General features: G+C 31.9%; 1 protein-coding gene across 3 annotated transcripts; it reads right to left on the bottom strand.

Moving 5' to 3' along the window:
- Positions 1-648: 648 nt before the first annotated feature.
- Positions 649-22233, bottom strand: LOC126967125 (probable inactive allantoicase). 3 transcript variants are annotated; one of them, XM_050811549.1, is made up of 8 exons: positions 22129-22233; positions 18520-18718; positions 17699-17779; positions 16933-17093; positions 16316-16472; positions 14190-14336; positions 12825-13006; positions 649-1223 (listed from the first exon to the last, which is right to left on the bottom strand). In XM_050811549.1, exons 1-8 carry the CDS (start codon positions 22183-22185, stop codon positions 1080-1082), a joined length of 1128 nt encoding a protein of 375 aa, XP_050667506.1. In that variant the 5' UTR covers positions 22186-22233; the 3' UTR covers positions 649-1079. The 3 variants fall into 3 exon arrangements, with proteins under 3 accessions (XP_050667506.1, XP_050667505.1, XP_050667504.1); XM_050811548.1 differs by lacking the exons at positions 12825-13006; positions 14190-14336; positions 16316-16472; positions 16933-17093; positions 17699-17779 and adding exons at positions 3539-3720; positions 4904-5050; positions 7030-7186; positions 7647-7807; positions 8413-8493; XM_050811547.1 differs by lacking the exon at positions 649-1223 and adding an exon at positions 9941-10509.
- Between the last annotated feature and the right edge of the window lie 229 nt (positions 22234-22462).

Raw genomic sequence — 22462 nt, 5'->3', positions numbered from 1 at the left:
ATATTTGTTAATTACACTTGTATAAAATCAATGTTCTAATAAGTATTAATGTATTACAAGAGACTTGATCGTGCAGACAAACTGTCCAAACAGTTTTGCGAGAATAGAACGTTAGCTTTTAAGATTCTTTCTGTAAATGATTAATAGTATAAATAATAAAAAAAAAGGTAAGTATGTCGTATTTAAGATAATGTTGCTAGACTCGACATAGCCCAGATGGTTGCGAAACCTAAGTGGCAGTGGGCAGGGCATATCGTTCTACGGACAGATGGCCGTTGGGACAGTAAGATCCTAGAATGGCGAACACGTACTGTTGACGTAGTGTTGGTAGGCCCCCCACGATATGGACCGACGATCTGGTCAAGATCGCCGTAATACGTTGGATGAGGCCAGCGCAGGAGCGATCGTCGAGGAGATCTTTAGGGGAAGCATTTGTCCAGTCTTTTTTTGGGGGGGAAGGGATGTTGCTTGAAAACTACATTGTAGATAAACAGCACTCCTCCAGATGGGAGATTAATATTTTAGTTTAAAGTAAAAATCGATCATTCCTTGAATAAATTACTGGACTGGTATTAATCATGGTGTTGCAAAAATATTTTTTACTTATCCTTGGTGGTTTTTTATTAGTAAAACAAAAACACTTAATTATAAATACAATTTATTTCTAATAATACTTTAACAAAAACACGAACACGTACAAATTTCTTCACTACTACTAACAATAATCATTATTCTCTGTTGCCATTAGTATAATCACAATAACAAAATACAAAGCAAAAATAAAAAAAAAATAAGCTTATTCTGTGGATAAATGCGTTTCTTCTCTTTTTAACAGTATGATTATTATATTATCTTTATAAGTAACAGTAATGCTTACAAGGTAATTAATAAACAAATTTATTACATACTAATTTCAAAGTCAATGAAAAAGTGGATTCAAAACAATATGTACTCGTAACAATTAACAGACCAGCTGTTGAATAAAATTATTAAAATTAATGAATAATTAAGTACTCTAAACTAAACAAAAGCTGCAAAGATAAAAGCATTGTTCCCAACCCCGAATCCTAAGCAGTGTTCTACGTGTGAGTTAGAGGCATGATAAATTGTGCAAATCCATAAACCCGAATTCTACTGATCCCGCCATCTGGCGCCATCGTTATTCTTAGGTGGCTGATAACTTTCGAGTCAGTATCGTACCAATGCTCCTTGTTTGCTGATAACTGTAATAAAGAATTGTATTTTTGTTAATATAAGTATTTTTCACGTGAAACTGGAGACTTGTGTCTTGAAATGAAATTCTGTCTTATGTATTTCTGAAGTGAAACTTCTTTATCGACGTATCAGAGAAATTTTAAAACAATGTCGTCACGTTTTTCGGTTACGCGCCATCTTGTTTTTTTATCAAAGTTTATTCAAATCAAATCAAATCAAATCAAATATTTATTTATTATTACAACAAAATACAAAATACAATCAGTGTTGGGGTCTCCTTTTAAGCAAAGAGTTGCCTGTAGTAGGAGGCCCCGCTCTTCCATAGCAAAAACATAATAATGAGGTGTAATAATAGATAAGTTGACCTTAACATATACATAATTAATTAACTAAGGGAAAAAAAAAAATCTACTAACAATAATATACTAAAAATCTATTTATTTGTAATCTAAACTTAATGTGCTGTGTGTGTGTGGGTGTGTGTATGTATGTATGTGATTGTATGTATTGGTGAGTGTGTGTGTGTGTGGGTGTGTGTGTTACTTTGAAAGAAAACTTAAAGATTTAGTACGTAACTATAAGTAGGTTTTCTGTGTCTTCATAATTAAATGACCTTATCCACTCAATTATTATTTTCTTGCATTCATAGTATGATTTTTCATATATATTGTTTAGTTTATTTATTTTATTATACAGTAAGGCCGCACGTTTTTCATACTGTATACTTGCAAACGATGTTTTGGTGTGAGGTACATGAGCAACAGTGTGTTTAATTCTCTTATTTAGTAATGTACTATTATAAGGAATAGTTTTATGTATTTTTAGTACCGTATGTACTATATACAACTTTCTAACTGTTAATAAGTTACTGTCAGAATAGATGGTGTGCGTGGGATGACGCCGTTTTTTAAAATACATAATTTTAATTAAAGCACGTTGCGCCCTTTCAAGTTCTAAAAATTTGGATTTTGCTGCGCCTCCCCAGATAGGTATACAATATATGAGGATAGACTGGACTAACGCTACATATATTTTATTCAGAAGATGCTTAGGCGTGTTTGCAGAATTTGAAGAATTTTCAGGAACAACGTGTCTTAAACTTCTGAAAATCCAGGTAAGTTTCCGAATTCTCTTAGTAAGTTGCTCAAGATGTGGGTACCAAGATAATCGCTGATCAATCACGATTCCTAAATATTTGGTGCTGGCAACTTTCCTTATAGTGGGGCATTCACAAGTTTTACCATATATTATGTTATCACACTTATGAACTCTAATATCAAAGTTCTTTGGCTGAGAGGGATTAGATATGCTGAAACAGATATAATTAGTCTTAACTGTATTCAGTGTTAATAAATTCATTTGTAACCAATTAGCTGCATGTATTATTCCTGATTCAGCTTTTATTATAGTGACGTAAATAATATATTAGTTTGATAGTGATAAAATAAAAAGACTTATTCGTATGCATGTCTATAATAATTAAATAGATTTAATTTAATACAGATTTTTTTAATCCTTATCTACCCAATGTCTCTGAAGTTGTAAATAGAAAAAAAAAATGTCAAAAAGAAGTTCCACTTCTTACTTGTGTACTCTGGTACACACACATATTTTTTATTATAATCTTTTTGACACGTGATAGTGGACACAAATTGGTCCGTAGGGCGTCGTAGCTAGTTAAAATACTGGGAAAATGACTTGAGATCTTATGTCTCAAGTTGATGAGCGCAGTTGTTGTGCCGCTCAGAATTTTTGGGTTTTTCAATCATCCTGAGCGGCACTGTATTGTAATGTGCAGGGCGTATCAATTACCATCAGTTGAACGTTCTGCTCGTTTCCTTACTTATTTTTATAAGAAAAAATGAAATACTGTCATAGTATCGGAATAGTTGAACACTACATCTAAGCATTAACATCTGTACAAATAAATTTAAAGAGATTATAATAGTTCCGACGATTACTTATTATATATTTTATAAGCAACAAACCCATTACTAATGTAGGTAAAAAAACATAAATCCAAAAATATAATAGCCAACCCCGTATTTACAGAACAGAAATAGAAATTCGAAAAGCCATAAACCAAGTCATTTATTAATTTTGCATCGAATGGTGGTAGTTTCATGTCCATACGATCAGTATTTGAGGCGTGATTGAGCCTCAAACAAAGACCATTTTCATTATATATATATAGTGGTATTATTAAGAAAGTCATTTATGTTATAGTAACCTTTACCACACAAACGTTTTTTAACAGATCGTTTGCGATAAATTTTTTCTTCCGAGCTATTATAATAAAAAAGTTAAATGATTCATATCTCACCTTGGACCTCGGGAGAATGTCTTCCCATACAATATCGTCAGTCTCATTCCATTCACTGTTGCTAAGATACGCTCCTTGAACCCTAACCGTGTCGGGATAGTTGCCTTTGAAATGTGTTGTATCAAGGCAGATTTGTTTTGCAGACCCGGTGAATCCAAGTTTAAATATAGCCCATTCTTCACCTGCGTACCAATTTGAAATAAGTTAAGGTAATTCTTTTTCTCGGTCGATTGTAGGATTGGAACTACTGTTCGGCTTTTTGTAAAAATTTTACTGTTTTTTTTTGCTTACAATATAGCGAAGTGTCTTATTGTAGACATCAATCTTAGATACCGCAGGCGTAGTTGCAAAGTGCGGCTACTATAGTACGCTCAAGTGGGCGTACAATGTGTTACGTTGACGTACCAAATGTTCTGTTAAATTTTGCTAATAATTGAAACTAAAATGCCAGGTTGCGTAGTAAAACTTTGGAAAAATAATACTACAAGAAATTAGAAAGATACTGGGATCACATATCATCAGTAAATATATTGTATTTTTTTAATTTCAATGTAAGTGTAATGTAACACGAAGTGTATGTTACAAAATTTTAAAGATGCCATTGAGTGTCAAGATGCCATGTATACAAGCTAATAATAGTTGCCGCAATATAAAAGCTATTGTTCTTAGATACTGCGGCATTTAGTTGGAGCGCAGCGGAGACCAACCCTTAATATAAGATAACAATTTAAAGAAAGATAGATATAATCTATATTGATTGATTGAAAAAAAATACTCTAATAACTATAAATAATTTAATAATGGCCGCAGCTCCATTCAACAAGTGTGGTATCATTAAGAAACTTATTTATGTTAAACATAGACTGCACAAATTTGTGCAATATTTATATAGTTTTAGTTAGCCTAATTTTACTTTTAACTTGGCACCCCTTTACAGTGTCAAAAATTTTTTGTAACTATGGGTTTTATTATGCCTGAAATAAATACCTTTTATTTTATTTATTTATAAAACTTTACTACATAAAAGTTTTAACAATTCTTTTGAATTTTGTAACACACTTTTGATTTTTTCGTTGGTATCATGTATTTAAAGCAAAAACATCTCAAACACAAACTAACTCAATCGAGCAGTAAGCATTAAAAGTTGGTGTTTGTTTTTTATTGTGATAATCACAGCTTCTAGAAAATTCGATGTATTATCCGCTAATTTATGTGCAGCACTAAAAATTATGTAAATTTCTTAAAAATTTTCTCCTAAATTTTATTTAGGAGTTAGGTTATAAATGGCTCGAAAAGCCCTCTTCTGCAGCACAAAATTATTGCCCCATTAAAGTGGATTTAATTATTGTCTTGTTATGTAAATACCTGGTACTTTTAGACTTCCATCTTCCCTTGAGTAAATAACGTTAGGACGATCAAGTCTTCTCGCTGTCTCCCATCCATCAGCCATCGTAACTCCTTTCTCTGGTTTTATCATGTTTTTGGGGTGACCATAATGTGCATTCGAGAACGCTGCAACAACGAGTATTGTTAATTATATTCATATTAGGCATTTAGCTGCTTAACTAACCAACCAGTTAGTTCAACCAATGGGAGGCTCCTTTGCACAGGATGCCGGCTAGATTATGGGTACCACAACGGCACCTCTGCCGTGAAACAGTAATGTGTAGACATTACTGTGTTTCGGTCTGAAGGGCGCCGTAGCTAGTGAAGTTACTGGGCAAATGAGACTCAACATCTTATGTCTCAAGGAGACGAGCGCAATTGAAGTGCCACTCAGAATTTTTGGGTTTTTCAAGAATTCTGAGCGGCACTGCATTGTAATGGGGCAGGGCGTATCAACTACCATCAGCTGAACGTCCTGTTTGTCTCATCCCTTATTGTCATAAAAAACTTCACTAAAAAAAATTTATGACCAATCAATTTCATAAATGGGTACTTTCTATTCTATTTTTAACGGCCATTGAGTTTTTGGACCGAAAGAAAATCATTTCAAATGGGGTATATTTCGGATGGTCTCATTCTAAAGAAAGAAATATCTCCTCAATTTTAATTTTAACTGATGATAAAATACAAATGGCCACATGAATGTTATAAAGATAATTATGTCAAATGTGGTGACAATATTTGCTTTACTTCGTTTTTTACTATTTATAAACAACCAATTAAAATGGGACCAAGTATACTATAACCAACAACCATTACTAAAATACTATACTAAGTCAATGACATTCTTAAATGAAGGTTGCGATATTTTAGTTCAATGCAATAGTTCAAACTCTCGCAAATAATTATTTACAGTACAAGTTCAGGGTCAAAATCAATTTAAAAAATAATACAATTCAAGCCTTTTATTGTAACTGTTAAATTAAATAATAGTTCTACTTTATTTTTATTTTTATGATAATGCGGGACGAGAAGAGCAGGACGTTCAGCTGATGGTTATTGATACGCCCTGCCCATTACAATTCAGTGCCGCTCGCTTGAAAAGCCCAAAAATTCTGAGCAGCTCTACAATAGCGTTCGTCACCTTGAGAGATAAGATGTTAAGTCTCATTTGCCCAGTAATTTCACTAGCACTTCAGATCGAAACACAGTAATGTTAACACGCTTCACTGCAGAAATAGAAATATTGACCTAAGGTTAGTATAAGAATAGAAAAGTAACAGTAAAAAAGATTGCCACAACAGACGTGATAAATTCATTCACTTTACAAAAGAATAATACGTATCCTAGAAAACTGCCATCAATTAAAATGAAGAATCCAAGGGAATACAAACGTTGTATTTAATTACGTCTGACAAAGCCATTAGAAAGATATAACCGTTTATACGGGAACAATGGACCGGCTTGCAGCTTGGGAAATTGCAGCTATTCGTTTGGATCGTCCTCAGATGGAATTTGTGAAAGCACTACCACTTGTTTGTGCATAGCTCGTGAAGCTAACGGCAATTTGAGTACAAGTCGAGAAAGCGTTAATGTAAGACAAAGGCATCTTGTTGATTTTGTTTTTTATTTACATCGACAGTAGACCTTTACTTTGATATTCTCTTTCAAGTTGGTTTCTTCATTATCATCATTTAATTAACTGTTAGTTTTGTTTTATTTGTATCCAATCTTGTTTCAGATATGTTTACTTTATAACTGCTAGCTGATGACCTCGACTTCGTCCGAGTAGATAAAGGGTTTTAGCAAGTTTGGAATTGAAGACTTATTCGCTTTCATTCCCACCATATTATATGAATCTTATTTCGATGAGGATTGCTGTCACAAACTAAACCTACTATTGGTTTAGTTATAGCTCACAAACGTGTATTTCAGTTTTCCACAAATCCCACGGGAGCCATGGATTTTTCCGGGATAAAATCTAGCCTATGTCCTTTCCTCTCAAGCTCAAGTCTATCGCTGTACCAATTTTTTTCAAATTTCAAATTTAAGAGCAAACAAACACAATTCACATTTATAATATTAGTAGGAATATTTAAACTTACCGATACACGAAGTGCCATTTAGCATAGACGCTAAGTCCACCAATTGGTCACTGGGGGGTATATCTGGATTCGCTTCACCGAACACCCTAAGCCTAGCAATGCCACCATCGGGGTAAATGTTGACGCGAATGTGAGTCCAGGTTTCATCACTGACCACCTGTGATATAAAAAAAATTACTATATAATACAATTATTTTAGCATAGTCAGGAGCCAGGCGTGTCTTCGAGGGCTAGGTCGAGTTAGTAAGTCTTTTGCGGAGCGATGTATATGCTTTTAAAACAAGATCCCAGAAAATGTTCAAAATAAATGTATTACGTTATTCAAAAGTATTGTTAAAAAACGTTTGTGTGGTAAAGGTTACTATAATATAAATGACTTTTTTAATGATACCACAGATTGGGAATGGAGTGACCGCATTCTGGCTATTAAATAATAAGTTTAATTGTACAATATTACTTTGTAAACATATTTTTTTGATGAAAAAAAAAAGCCCGCTGAGTTTAATGCGCACATTCTTCTTAGGTCTGAAGAATTGGTTTTGGAATTGGTGGTAGTTTTTGACTTTCAATAAGTGATGTCACATTCAATTTTGAATAAATTTTTTTTTAATACATACCTTCTGATAATTCATTCTTGTATCTTCAAGACCAGGACGCAACGCAGTTATTGGTACGATTTCTTCCCATTTCTCAGATCTAAGTTTCTTAACCTGTGCTAGATCTTTATCAGTGCACGCAGATCCCATACGAGGAACTCTTACTGGAATTACTGCTTCATCTAGAAGAAACAATAAGTTTATAGTATACATAATAAAATTACAAAATTTTAGCTGTTGTGAAATCATTGAATTTAAATTAGAAACAATTAATTATTAAACCACATGTAAAACTGGTTCTTGACATGTTTATATTTTGGAAATTATTCTTATTTTGGCGTATTAAGGCAATACTAATGAGATGAGGGAGTAAAATAATTTAACACCATGAATTTTGTTAAAAATGTCCATGTTTAGTGGGGATCGTGTCTACATAGCAGTTAAAATTCATACTGATATGATTAACAGTACGCATAATTTATTTCAATATATAGAACCTTTTATGTGATGTTAATTATAAGACACTATAGTACTTGATATTAAATAACCAATTGTAAATATTTAATCTTTAAAAGAAATGTTTTCGTGTAAATATTGGTAATTATTTTTCTTTTAGAAACTTTTAAAAAGTATTTTTGTTACATTGAGTAGGTATTAGTAATTATTATAAGAGTAATTTTTTTGTTTTATAAATATAACAAGCTATGGTTATTGATATTTCCGAGTTGTGATACAAAGTATTACTTATTATTTCGAAAGAAATATATGAAAAGAATGTAGCTCTCACCTTCGGGTGACAGGTTGGCAGCTTGAATTGAATACTTCGGTGCATAGTTGCCTGTGAAGTAGGCAGTATCTATAAGAAATCCTAAAAAAGAAAAAGAATATTACATATATAAATTCATATGTATATTTAGTAAACCACGAAAAACATCCTAAATGTGTTAAATATAATATGAGATACATCTAACACATTTTTGTTATAAAAAAAATATTATTAAGATTTCCGTTAGTTCTAGTAGATGGTATTAAAAATAACTAAATTAATTAAAATATGCAGATCGTTACTAAAATAATTTATAAAATGATGGTTTTCGGCTACTTTATTTCTTTATTTTTATTGAATTTGTAATAAGATGAACAAAATTTGATTTATTTCCTTTTAAAATTCGCCCAGCGAAGCGGGCGGGAACGGCTAGTCTTTTATAATTGGATAAGAGGTTAAAGATTTTTTCTTGGTTATATTTCTTTAGTTATTTAATATACTGCATTTATTTTGTGTTTGTGTCAAACATTATTGTATTTTAAAGTTAGAACACTTATATGACACGTTAAATAATGGATAATTCCCAATTATACTAGTGTATAAATATCTCTATTTGTTTCCGTTATTTTTTATTTAAATTGATTTTAAATAGAGCTTCAGGGTCAACTGATGGTATGTGGTAACCGCGATGCTCTCCAACAATACCAGACGATTAATTGTTAGTAATCTTTCCGGTCTTTGAGAATGCAATTTTACGCCTACCTTATCTATTAAACAGCTTGCCTGAGGACATCAGACTAAAAACCAATAAATGAAAAGTTAAAACTAAATTTAAGAAATATTTATTGTCAACACTGCCTTAAAATTAAAATTAGATTTTTATTATATTTTTATCAATATTTGTTAATTACACTTGTATAAAATCAATGTTCTAATAAGTATTAATGTATTACAAGAGACTTGATCGTGCAGACAAACTGTCCAAACAGTTTTGCGAGAATAGAACGTTAGCTTTTAAGATTCTTTCTGTAAATGATTAATAGTATAAATAATAAAAAAAAGGTAAGTATGTCGTATTTAAGATAATGTTGCTAGACTCGACATAGCCCAGATGGTTGCGAAACCTAAGTGGCAGTGGGCAGGGCATATCGTTCTACGTACAGATGGCCGTTGGGACAGTAAGATCCTAGAATGGCGAACACGTACTGTTGACGTAGTGTTGGTAGGCCCCCCACGATATGGACCGACGATCTGGTCAAGATCGCCGTAATACGTTGGATGAGGCCAGCGCAGGAGCGATCGTCGAGGAGATCTTTAGGGGAAGCATTTGTCCAGTCTTTTTTTGGGGGGGAAGGGATGTTGCTTGAAAACTACATTGTAGATAAACAGCACTCCTCCAGATGGGAGATTAATATTTTAGTTTAAAGTAAAAATCGATCATTCCTTGAATAAATTACTGGACTGGTATTAATCATGGTGTTGCAAAAATATTTTTTACTTATCCTTGGTGGTTTTTTATTAGTAAAACAAAAACACTTAATTATAAATACAATTTATTTCTAATAATACTTTAACAAAAACACGAACACGTACAAATTTCTTCACTACTACTAACAATAATCATTATTCTCTGTTGCCATTAGTATAATCACAATAACAAAATACAAAGCAAAAATAAAAAAAAAATAAGCTTATTCTGTGGATAAATGCGTTTCTTCTCTTTTTAACAGTATGATTATTATATTATCTTTATAAGTAACAGTAATGCTTACAAGGTAATTAATAAACAAATTTATTACATACTAATTTCAAAGTCAATGAAAAAGTGGATTCAAAACAATATGTACTCGTAACAATTAACAGACCAGCTGTTGAATAAAATTATTAAAATTAATGAATAATTAAGTACTCTAAACTAAACAAAAGCTGCAAAGATAAAAGCATTGTTCCCAACCCCGAATCCTAAGCAGTGTTCTACGTGTGAGTTAGAGGCATGATAAATTGTGCAAATCCATAAACCCGAATTCTACTGATCCCGCCATCTGGCGCCATCGTTATTCTTAGGTGGCTGATAACTTTCGAGTCAGTATCGTACCAATGCTCCTTGTTTGCTGATAACTGTAATAAAGAATTGTATTTTTGTTAATATAAGTATTTTTCACGTGAAACTGGAGACTTGTGTCTTGAAATGAAATTCTGTCTTATGTATTTCTGAAGTGAAACTTCTTTATCGACGTATCAGAGAAATTTTAAAACAATGTCGTCACGTTTTTCGGTTACGCGCCATCTTGTTTTTTTATCAAAGTTTATTCAAATCAAATCAAATCAAATCAAATATTTATTTATTATTACAACAAAATACAAAATACAATCAGTGTTGGGGTCTCCTTTTAAGCAAAGAGTTGCCTGTAGTAGGAGGCCCCGCTCTTCCATAGCAAAAACATAATAATGAGGTGTAATAATAGATAAGTTGACCTTAACATATACATAATTAATTAACTAAGGGAAAAAAAAAAATCTACTAACAATAATATACTAAAAATCTATTTATTTGTAATCTAAACTTAATGTGCTGTGTGTGTGTGGGTGTGTGTATGTATGTATGTGATTGTATGTATTGGTGAGTGTGTGTGTGTGTGGGTGTGTGTGTTACTTTGAAAGAAAACTTAAAGATTTAGTACGTAACTATAAGTAGGTTTTCTGTGTCTTCATAATTAAATGACCTTATCCACTCAATTATTATTTTCTTGCATTCATAGTATGATTTTTCATATATATTGTTTAGTTTATTTATTTTATTATACAGTAAGGCCGCACGTTTTTCATACTGTATACTTGCAAACGATGTTTTGGTGTGAGGTACATGAGCAACAGTGTGTTTAATTCTCTTATTTAGTAATGTACTATTATAAGGAATAGTTTTATGTATTTTTAGTACCGTATGTACTATATACAACTTTCTAACTGTTAATAAGTTACTGTCAGAATAGATGGTGTGCGTGGGATGACGCCGTTTTTTAAAATACATAATTTTAATTAAAGCACGTTGCGCCCTTTCAAGTTCTAAAAATTTGGATTTTGCTGCGCCTCCCCAGATAGGTATACAATATATGAGGATAGACTGGACTAACGCTACATATATTTTATTCAGAAGATGCTTAGGCGTGTTTGCAGAATTTGAAGAATTTTCAGGAACAACGTGTCTTAAACTTCTGAAAATCCAGGTAAGTTTCCGAATTCTCTTAGTAAGTTGCTCAAGATGTGGGTACCAAGATAATCGCTGATCAATCACGATTCCTAAATATTTGGTGCTGGCAACTTTCCTTATAGTGGGGCATTCACAAGTTTTACCATATATTATGTTATCACACTTATGAACTCTAATATCAAAGTTCTTTGGCTGAGAGGGATTAGATATGCTGAAACAGATATAATTAGTCTTAACTGTATTCAGTGTTAATAAATTCATTTGTAACCAATTAGCTGCATGTATTATTCCTGATTCAGCTTTTATTATAGTGACGTAAATAATATATTAGTTTGATAGTGATAAAATAAAAAGACTTATTCGTATGCATGTCTATAATAATTAAATAGATTTAATTTAATACAGATTTTTTTAATCCTTATCTACCCAATGTCTCTGAAGTTGTAAATAGAAAAAAAAAATGTCAAAAAGAAGTTCCACTTCTTACTTGTGTACTCTGGTACACACACATATTTTTTATTATAATCTTTTTGACACGTGATAGTGGACACAAATTGGTCCGTAGGGCGTCGTAGCTAGTTAAAATACTGGGAAAATGACTTGAGATCTTATGTCTCAAGTTGATGAGCGCAGTTGTTGTGCCGCTCAGAATTTTTGGGTTTTTCAATCATCCTGAGCGGCACTGTATTGTAATGTGCAGGGCGTATCAATTACCATCAGTTGAACGTTCTGCTCGTTTCCTTACTTATTTTTATAAGAAAAAATGAAATACTGTCATAGTATCGGAATAGTTGAACACTACATCTAAGCATTAACATCTGTACAAATAAATTTAAAGAGATTATAATAGTTCCGACGATTACTTATTATATATTTTATAAGCAACAAACCCATTACTAATGTAGGTAAAAAAACATAAATCCAAAAATATAATAGCCAACCCCGTATTTACAGAACAGAAATAGAAATTCGAAAAGCCATAAACCAAGTCATTTATTAATTTTGCATCGAATGGTGGTAGTTTCATGTCCATACGATCAGTATTTGAGGCGTGATTGAGCCTCAAACAAAGACCATTTTCATTATATATATATAGTGGTATTATTAAGAAAGTCATTTATGTTATAGTAACCTTTACCACACAAACGTTTTTTAACAGATCGTTTGCGATAAATTTTTTCTTCCGAGCTATTATAATAAAAAAGTTAAATGATTCATATCTCACCTTGGACCTCGGGAGAATGTCTTCCCATACAATATCGTCAGTCTCATTCCATTCACTGTTGCTAAGATACGCTCCTTGAACCCTAACCGTGTCGGGATAGTTGCCTTTGAAATGTGTTGTATCAAGGCAGATTTGTTTTGCAGACCCGGTGAATCCAAGTTTAAATATAGCCCATTCTTCACCTGCGTACCAATTTGAAATAAGTTAAGGTAATTCTTTTTCTCGGTCGATTGTAGGATTGGAACTACTGTTCGGCTTTTTGTAAAAATTTTACTGTTTTTTTTTGCTTACAATATAGCGAAGTGTCTTATTGTAGACATCAATCTTAGATACCGCAGGCGTAGTTGCAAAGTGCGGCTACTATAGTACGCTCAAGTGGGCGTACAATGTGTTACGTTGACGTACCAAATGTTCTGTTAAATTTTGCTAATAATTGAAACTAAAATGCCAGGTTGCGTAGTAAAACTTTGGAAAAATAATACTACAAGAAATTAGAAAGATACTGGGATCACATATCATCAGTAAATATATTGTATTTTTTTAATTTCAATGTAAGTGTAATGTAACACGAAGTGTATGTTACAAAATTTTAAAGATGCCATTGAGTGTCAAGATGCCATGTATACAAGCTAATAATAGTTGCCGCAATATAAAAGCTATTGTTCTTAGATACTGCGGCATTTAGTTGGAGCGCAGCGGAGACCAACCCTTAATATAAGATAACAATTTAAAGAAAGATAGATATAATCTATATTGATTGATTGAAAAAAAATACTCTAATAACTATAAATAATTTAATAATGGCCGCAGCTCCATTCAACAAGTGTGGTATCATTAAGAAACTTATTTATGTTAAACATAGACTGCACAAATTTGTGCAATATTTATATAGTTTTAGTTAGCCTAATTTTACTTTTAACTTGGCACCCCTTTACAGTGTCAAAAATTTTTTGTAACTATGGGTTTTATTATGCCTGAAATAAATACCTTTTATTTTATTTATTTATAAAACTTTACTACATAAAAGTTTTAACAATTCTTTTGAATTTTGTAACACACTTTTGATTTTTTCGTTGGTATCATGTATTTAAAGCAAAAACATCTCAAACACAAACTAACTCAATCGAGCAGTAAGCATTAAAAGTTGGTGTTTGTTTTTTATTGTGATAATCACAGCTTCTAGAAAATTCGATGTATTATCCGCTAATTTATGTGCAGCACTAAAAATTATGTAAATTTCTTAAAAATTTTCTCCTAAATTTTATTTAGGAGTTAGGTTATAAATGGCTCGAAAAGCCCTCTTCTGCAGCACAAAATTATTGCCCCATTAAAGTGGATTTAATTATTGTCTTGTTATGTAAATACCTGGTACTTTTAGACTTCCATCTTCCCTTGAGTAAATAACGTTAGGACGATCAAGTCTTCTCGCTGTCTCCCATCCATCAGCCATCGTAACTCCTTTCTCTGGTTTTATCATGTTTTTGGGGTGACCATAATGTGCATTCGAGAACGCTGCAACAACGAGTATTGTTAATTATATTCATATTAGGCATTTAGCTGCTTAACTAACCAACCAGTTAGTTCAACCAATGGGAGGCTCCTTTGCACAGGATGCCGGCTAGATTATGGGTACCACAACGGCACCTCTGCCGTGAAACAGTAATGTGTAGACATTACTGTGTTTCGGTCTGAAGGGCGCCGTAGCTAGTGAAGTTACTGGGCAAATGAGACTCAACATCTTATGTCTCAAGGAGACGAGCGCAATTGAAGTGCCACTCAGAATTTTTGGGTTTTTCAAGAATTCTGAGCGGCACTGCATTGTAATGGGGCAGGGCGTATCAACTACCATCAGCTGAACGTCCTGTTTGTCTCATCCCTTATTGTCATAAAAAACTTCACTAAAAAAAATTTATGACCAATCAATTTCATAAATGGGTACTTTCTATTCTATTTTTAACGGCCATTGAGTTTTTGGACCGAAAGAAAATCATTTCAAATGGGGTATATTTCGGATGGTCTCATTCTAAAGAAAGAAATATCTCCTCAATTTTAATTTTAACTGATGATAAAATACAAATGGCCACATGAATGTTATAAAGATAATTATGTCAAATGTGGTGACAATATTTGCTTTACTTCGTTTTTTACTATTTATAAACAACCAATTAAAATGGGACCAAGTATACTATAACCAACAACCATTACTAAAATACTATACTAAGTCAATGACATTCTTAAATGAAGGTTGCGATATTTTAGTTCAATGCAATAGTTCAAACTCTCGCAAATAATTATTTACAGTACAAGTTCAGGGTCAAAATCAATTTAAAAAATAATACAATTCAAGCCTTTTATTGTAACTGTTAAATTAAATAATAGTTCTACTTTATTTTTATTTTTATGATAATGCGGGACGAGAAGAGCAGGACGTTCAGCTGATGGTTATTGATACGCCCTGCCCATTACAATTCAGTGCCGCTCGCTTGAAAAGCCCAAAAATTCTGAGCAGCTCTACAATAGCGTTCGTCACCTTGAGAGATAAGATGTTAAGTCTCATTTGCCCAGTAATTTCACTAGCACTTCAGATCGAAACACAGTAATGTTAACACGCTTCACTGCAGAAATAGAAATATTGACCTAAGGTTAGTATAAGAATAGAAAAGTAACAGTAAAAAAGATTGCCACAACAGACGTGATAAATTCATTCACTTTACAAAAGAATAATACGTATCCTAGAAAACTGCCATCAATTAAAATGAAGAATCCAAGGGAATACAAACGTTGTATTTAATTACGTCTGACAAAGCCATTAGAAAGATATAACCGTTTATACGGGAACAATGGACCGGCTTGCAGCTTGGGAAATTGCAGCTATTCGTTTGGATCGTCCTCAGATGGAATTTGTGAAAGCACTACCACTTGTTTGTGCATAGCTCGTGAAGCTAACGGCAATTTGAGTACAAGTCGAGAAAGCGTTAATGTAAGACAAAGGCATCTTGTTGATTTTGTTTTTTATTTACATCGACAGTAGACCTTTACTTTGATATTCTCTTTCAAGTTGGTTTCTTCATTATCATCATTTAATTAACTGTTAGTTTTGTTTTATTTGTATCCAATCTTGTTTCAGATATGTTTACTTTATAACTGCTAGCTGATGACCTCGACTTCGTCCGAGTAGATAAAGGGTTTTAGCAAGTTTGGAATTGAAGACTTATTCGCTTTCATTCCCACCATATTATATGAATCTTATTTCGATGAGGATTGCTGTCACAAACTAAACCTACTATTGGTTTAGTTATAGCTCACAAACGTGTATTTCAGTTTTCCACAAATCCCACGGGAGCCATGGATTTTTCCGGGATAAAATCTAGCCTATGTCCTTTCCTCTCAAGCTCAAGTCTATCGCTGTACCAATTTTTTTCAAATTTCAAATTTAAGAGCAAACAAACACAATTCACATTTATAATATTAGTAGGAATATTTAAACTTACCGATACACGAAGTGCCATTTAGCATAGACGCTAAGTCCACCAATTGGTCACTGGGGGGTATATCTGGATTCGCTTCACCGAACACCCTAAGCCTAGCAATGCCACCATCGGGGTAAATGTTGACGCGAATGTGAGTCCAGGTTTCATCACTGACCACCTGTGATATAAAAAAAATTACTATATAATACAATTATTTTAGCATAGTCAGGAGCCAGGCGTGTCTTCGAGGGCTAGGTCGAGTTAGTAAGTCTTTTGCGGAGCGATGTATATGCTTTTAAAACAAGATCCCAGAAAATGTTCAAAATAAATGTATTACGTTATTCAAAAGTATTGTTAAAAAACGTTTGTGTGGTAAAGGTTACTATAATATAAATGACTTTTTTAATGATACCACAGATTGGGAATGGAGTGACCGCATTCTGGCTATTAAATAATAAGTTTAATTGTACAATATTACTTTGTAAACATATTTTTTTGATGAAAAAAAAAAGCCCGCTGAGTTTAATGCGCACATTCTTCTTAGGTCTGAAGAATTGGTTTTGGAATTGGTGGTAGTTTTTGACTTTCAATAAGTGATGTCACATTCAATTTTGAATAAATTTTTTTTTAATACATACCTTCTGATAATTCATTCTTGTATCTTCAAGACCAGGACGCAACGCAGTTATTGGTACGATTTCTTCCCATTTCTCAGATCTAAGTTTCTTAACCTGTGCTAGATCTTTATCAGTGCACGCAGATCCCATACGAGGAACTCTTACTGGAATTACTGCTTCATCTAGAAGAAACAATAAGTTTATAGTATACATAATAAAATTACAAAATTTTAGCTGTTGTGAAATCATTGAATTTAAATTAGAAACAATTAATTATTAAACCACATGTAAAACTGGTTCTTGACATGTTTATATTTTGGAAATTATTCTTATTTTGGCGTATTAAGGCAATACTAATGAGATGAGGGAGTAAAATAATTTAACACCATGAATTTTGTTAAAAATGTCCATGTTTAGTGGGGATCGTGTCTACATAGCAGTTAAAATTCATACTGATATGATTAACAGTACGCATAATTTATTTCAATATATAGAACCTTTTATGTGATGTTAATTATAAGACACTATAGTACTTGATATTAAATAACCAATTGTAAATATTTAATCTTTAAAAGAAATGTTTTCGTGTAAATATTGGTAATTATTTTTCTTTTAGAAACTTTTAAAAAGTATTTTTGTTACATTGAGTAGGTATTAGTAATTATTATAAGAGTAATTTTTTTGTTTTATAAATATAACAAGCTATGGTTATTGATATTTCCGAGTTGTGATACAAAGTATTACTTATTATTTCGAAAGAAATATATGAAAAGAATGTAGCTCTCACCTTCGGGTGACAGGTTGGCAGCTTGAATTGAATACTTCGGTGCATAGTTGCCTGTGAAGTAGGCAGTATCTATAAGAAATCCTAAAAAAGAAAAAGAATATTACATATATAAATTCATATGTATATTTAGTAAACCACGAAAAACATCCTAAATGTGTTAAATATAATATGAGATACATCTAACACATTTTTGTTATAAAAAAAATATTATTAAGATTTCCGTTAGTTCTAGTAGATGGTATTAAAAATAACTAAATTAATTAAAATATGCAGATCGTTACTAAAATAATTTATAAAATATAAATACCAGACTGTACAATATTCCAAAAATTTTACAAATTATTATTGTAAGTTTGTTTGTTACGCTTTCACGCCTAAACCACTAAATGGATTTTGATGAAATTTAGTACAGAGATAGACAAGAGCTTGGAAAAGCACTATGGCTATATTGCGGATATCGGCTTGGCAGGTTTGAAATAGGGTGTGGAAATTTGTACGAAAGTTCGTCATAATCGAAGATAACACCATGAAACATTAAAATATGTGTTTGTTTCACAGCAGTTTGTTGTGTATTATTGACTTCAAAGTGAGTATGTTAAAAAAATGCTGCCCCCAGTAAATTTTGCACGTGCACGAAGTCGCGGGAAAAGCTAGTATACTCATAAAATCAATGTTTTTGTATAGACTTGGAATGAGATCAAAATAAAAAAAAACAATCGATTTAATATTGATGAAGATACAAAATCAATATTTAAATTTTAAATAAACAAATTCTATATTTAAATTTAAATAAACAAATTCTATATTTAAAATTAAATTACCTCTGATAGTACACTTAGTCGAAAGCTTCAACAAGCACCAGTCGTGCCCTGGTATTCTTTTCCTTCTCGTCTCCCATCCATCCATCCATTTCCCGAACTCTGTATACTTTTCAGGTATATTGATTGGTTCTGAATCTGCTATCATGTTCTCACATGTTGCAAAGAAGTCATCTGTTGCGAACAACACCTTTCCACCAGTCTGTTGAATTTATGTGAATTATTAAGACAATTTTGACAGAGATCAAAAGTATATAATACATGTTAGTATGTATAAGTTATAGGATTATGAAAACTAAATCAAAGTGTAAGCTTTTTGTTTTTTATCTGTTATAAATATATGAAGATTAGAATAAGGATTGGTCTCCACTACGCTCCAACTAGATGCAACCGCACTACCAAAGAAAAACTTTTTTATTACGGCAACTATTAGATTCTTGTGCGCGTGGCATCTTGACACTCAATGGCATCTTTCAAATTTTGTTACATACGCTTCGTGGTATTTTACATTGAAATTAATAAAATACAAAATACTTACTGATGAAATGCGATTCCAGTGTGTTTCTAATTTCTATTATAGTGTTATTTTTTATATATTATAGTATTATTTTATTTTAACAATGTTTTAAGTACGCAATCCGGCATTTGAGTTTCAATTATTAGCAAAGATTAATAGAATTTGTGGCACGTCAACGTCAACATTGTTCAAGACTGGCACGAGTGTAGTTTTAGTCGCCGCATTTGCGACTACGCCTGTCGTATCTAGTTGGAGCGCAGCGGAGACCAATCCTTAATCTAAGATCTGAAGTCATACTATTATACGCCACTTATATTATGATATAATATTAACAAAATAAATTTTATATAAAAACTATGAGGGTTTATTGTCAGTATTCTCTTACTCATAATAAACTGACTTCGATGATGACATAAGAAGTATTATTGTGTTCGAACGAATATTTGATCTCCATAAAACTAATAATACTAAATGAGCCCTTATTTTTAATCTTACTATTTTCTATTTAATTTTAATTCCAGACAAAATTTCAGTGCTTTTTGATTTTTAACGAGTGAGACATGTGGTTCAATATTGACTTTAATTTATTAGGTTTTATAGTGATTACAATTCGTTTTATAAGTCAAGGTTTTGCAATCAGCTCAATATATTGAAGTCAAACATGATAGGTAGGTCATCTGAAATATCTGTTATATAATTTAAGTAATATATTTTATTTCAATTTAAATAATAATCTAATATATATCTTTAAACGAGCAATTTATATATATATTCTGAATCTCGGCAAAGGCTCCAAAGATTTTAAATCAAATTTAGATTTTAATCTACCTGTGTAGATTCGGGGGCGAGAAATCGATCGAGCTAGGTTTTAATTTTAGAATATGTAGATTTATCCGTTTTTTATTGAGAAACAGCTACAATAACATTAGAATGCAAATGTAGATTACGCCACTATATACAAGACTAAAATAACTCAGATAGGACATTGGGTGATCCGGAAAGCAGACGACCCCGGTTCGAATCCAGAAACCCTTTCTTTGTTCAAGTTTTGCACATTCTTAAAAATCCGAGCAAAGGTCGGTCGTTCGGACATTTTAAATAATTATATATTAAAAACTTACGTTTTTTAAGTCACGTAAAGTCTTTAAATACGTATCTTAAAGATTTATATACTTTTTAACATAGTGGAGAAATAATCTCATTAATCATCATCCGAAATCCTATTCGTATCTTCTGCAAACTAATACTAACAGAAGTTATCCCGACAACCCTCTCGCGATATATTTTTGAAGCAAATTTAATATAAAAACATATTTCATCCAAAGACATTGGGTGATCCGGAAAGCAGAAGACCCCGGTTCGAATCCAGAAACCCTTTCTTTGTTCAAGTTTTGCACATTCTTAAAAATCCGAGCAAAGCACGGTCATCCGGACATTTTAAATAATAATATATTAAAGACTTACGTGTTTTAAATCACGTACGTCCTTAAATACGTATCTTAAAGATTTATCTACTTTTTCACATACCTAGTGCAAAAATAATCTCATTAATCATCATCAGAAATCCTATTCGTATCTTCTGCTAACTCATTCTAAAATAAGCTATTCTGACAACCCTATCGCGATATATTTTTAAAGCAAATTTAATAAATTTAAAATAAAAACACATTTCATACATAAAACAGATAGGTGAAGGCGAAATCCTATTTGTCTCTTAGGCTATTACACAGACACATTAAAATAGAAAGTATGTCATTGTTAATTTTATTACGTGATAAAAAATAATTAATTAATTCTTAATTTAGTGATAATAATAATTGTTATGTTGTTCTAAAAAGAAAATTTTAAAGTGCTAAATATATTTCGAATGAATTTTTCCTTCATAGAATTGGATTAGAGAAAGGTTATTTGATTTGTAAAACGTTTATATAATTGATTTACTTAATAATCGCCGATATACATTTATTCCATATTATTAATCAGAAGCACATACATATTAAGATTCATGCATGATATTTTTATAATAACTCAAGAGGTAAATTAAAAAAATATCTTTTCTGTGTGCTTATATACGTAATTTAAGATTTTTTTTTCATCGAGGAAAATTTAAATTTTGAAGCATGAGCGGTGTAGGTTTTTTATTGATGAATCAGTCAAGAAGCTATGTCTTCTATTATAAATGTGAATGTAAGTTTGTTTGTTAAGCTTTGACGCCTAAACCACCGAACAGATTTTGATAAAATTTAGTGCAAAGATAGACAAGAGCTTGAGCTGAAAAAGGACATAGGCTATTTATTGCAAAAAAAAATAAATGGAGTGGTTGAAATCGGGAATGGAAGTTTGTATGGAAATTCGTCATTAACGAAGATAAAATCATGAAACTTTGTATTGAGGCACTTGATAAGAAATAATTTATAAACTTTTGTTCGACCATTTTTGAAACTTTGACCTACATGGGGATGAAATGTAAGATTAAAGTTCACAGGGAAATATTATTAGACTGTCTACAATAACAAGGGATATGCACTGTATCATAGAAGAGCGCGGTTTGTATGTGTATTATTTGAAAAGTATCCCAAGCAATAAAAAAAAACTGTGTGTGTACTTATATATTATACACGCAAGAAGTTATACTTCTTAGGCCTAACGCAGCAAAAATCATTAAAAAATTTCCTCGTGCTATTCTACGTTTTTAGAAAGTACAATTTTGTAAAAATCTTAAAAAGATGGCTTTGACAATTCATTATTAAATAATAAATACGGCTGTATGGGCTCGAACCCTTTGCCTGTCCTAATAATGGACGAAGAAACCAAAAAAAAAACGAGTGACGCAAACGCCACAAAATTTTAGGAACCAACTTCAACCTGTAACGTGTTGTTTTGTGTTACAGTGATGCACGCGCATTTTAAAATTTCACTCTCATCATTTTTCATAACGCGCCTATAGAAGTAAAACTTCAAAAATTGCCCAAAGTGACTATTCAACGCGGACGAAGTCGCGGGAATAGGCTAATAGTTTAACAATGTATTGATTGAGAAATAATTAACATTAAGAAATCGAGTGACTTAAATTGTTATCCTGAGGTATTACTTACGCTTGCACTGGCGAATTCGCTCATCTCGGCAAACGCTGGCAACTTTGAATCAATCATATTCGAACACAGATAGTTCTTATCTTTGAACTTAATGGTTCCCGGGTAAATATACTAATGACTACAATTCACTTGCTTGCCCTATTTATATACCAATTGATAATTCATTATCGCATGAATTACGATCACTTCTGTTTCAATTAGAGTAATTGTCAAACATAAAAAAGTAAATTGAGTTTCTAAAATAAATGATCAAAGTACTATTTTTTAATCAACAAACCAAGCATCTCAAAATACATTAGATTGATTTCATGACGTCAGATGTTAATTAAAGAGT

Source organism: Leptidea sinapis, chromosome 12, assembly GCF_905404315.1.
Source record: "Leptidea sinapis chromosome 12, ilLepSina1.1, whole genome shotgun sequence".
Classification (NCBI taxonomy): domain Eukaryota; kingdom Metazoa; phylum Arthropoda; class Insecta; order Lepidoptera; family Pieridae; genus Leptidea; species Leptidea sinapis.
This window is presented reverse-complemented; position numbering and strand designations above follow the sequence as displayed.

Bases quoted from the DNA above. Each gene is read 5' to 3' on its own strand.
- LOC126967125 (XM_050811549.1), bottom strand. From the start codon at position 22,185: ATGATTGATTCAAAGTTGCCAGCGTTTGCCGAGATGAGCGAATTCGCC. The intron at 18,719-22,128 runs GTAAGTAATACC...TAAATTCAACAG, and splicing joins GCGAATTCGCCAGTGCAAGC to ACTGGTGGAAAGGTGTTGTT. The intron at 17,094-17,698 runs GTGAGAGCTACA...TGTTTCTTCTAG, and splicing joins TGCCAACCTGTCACCCGAAG to ATGAAGCAGTAATTCCAGTA.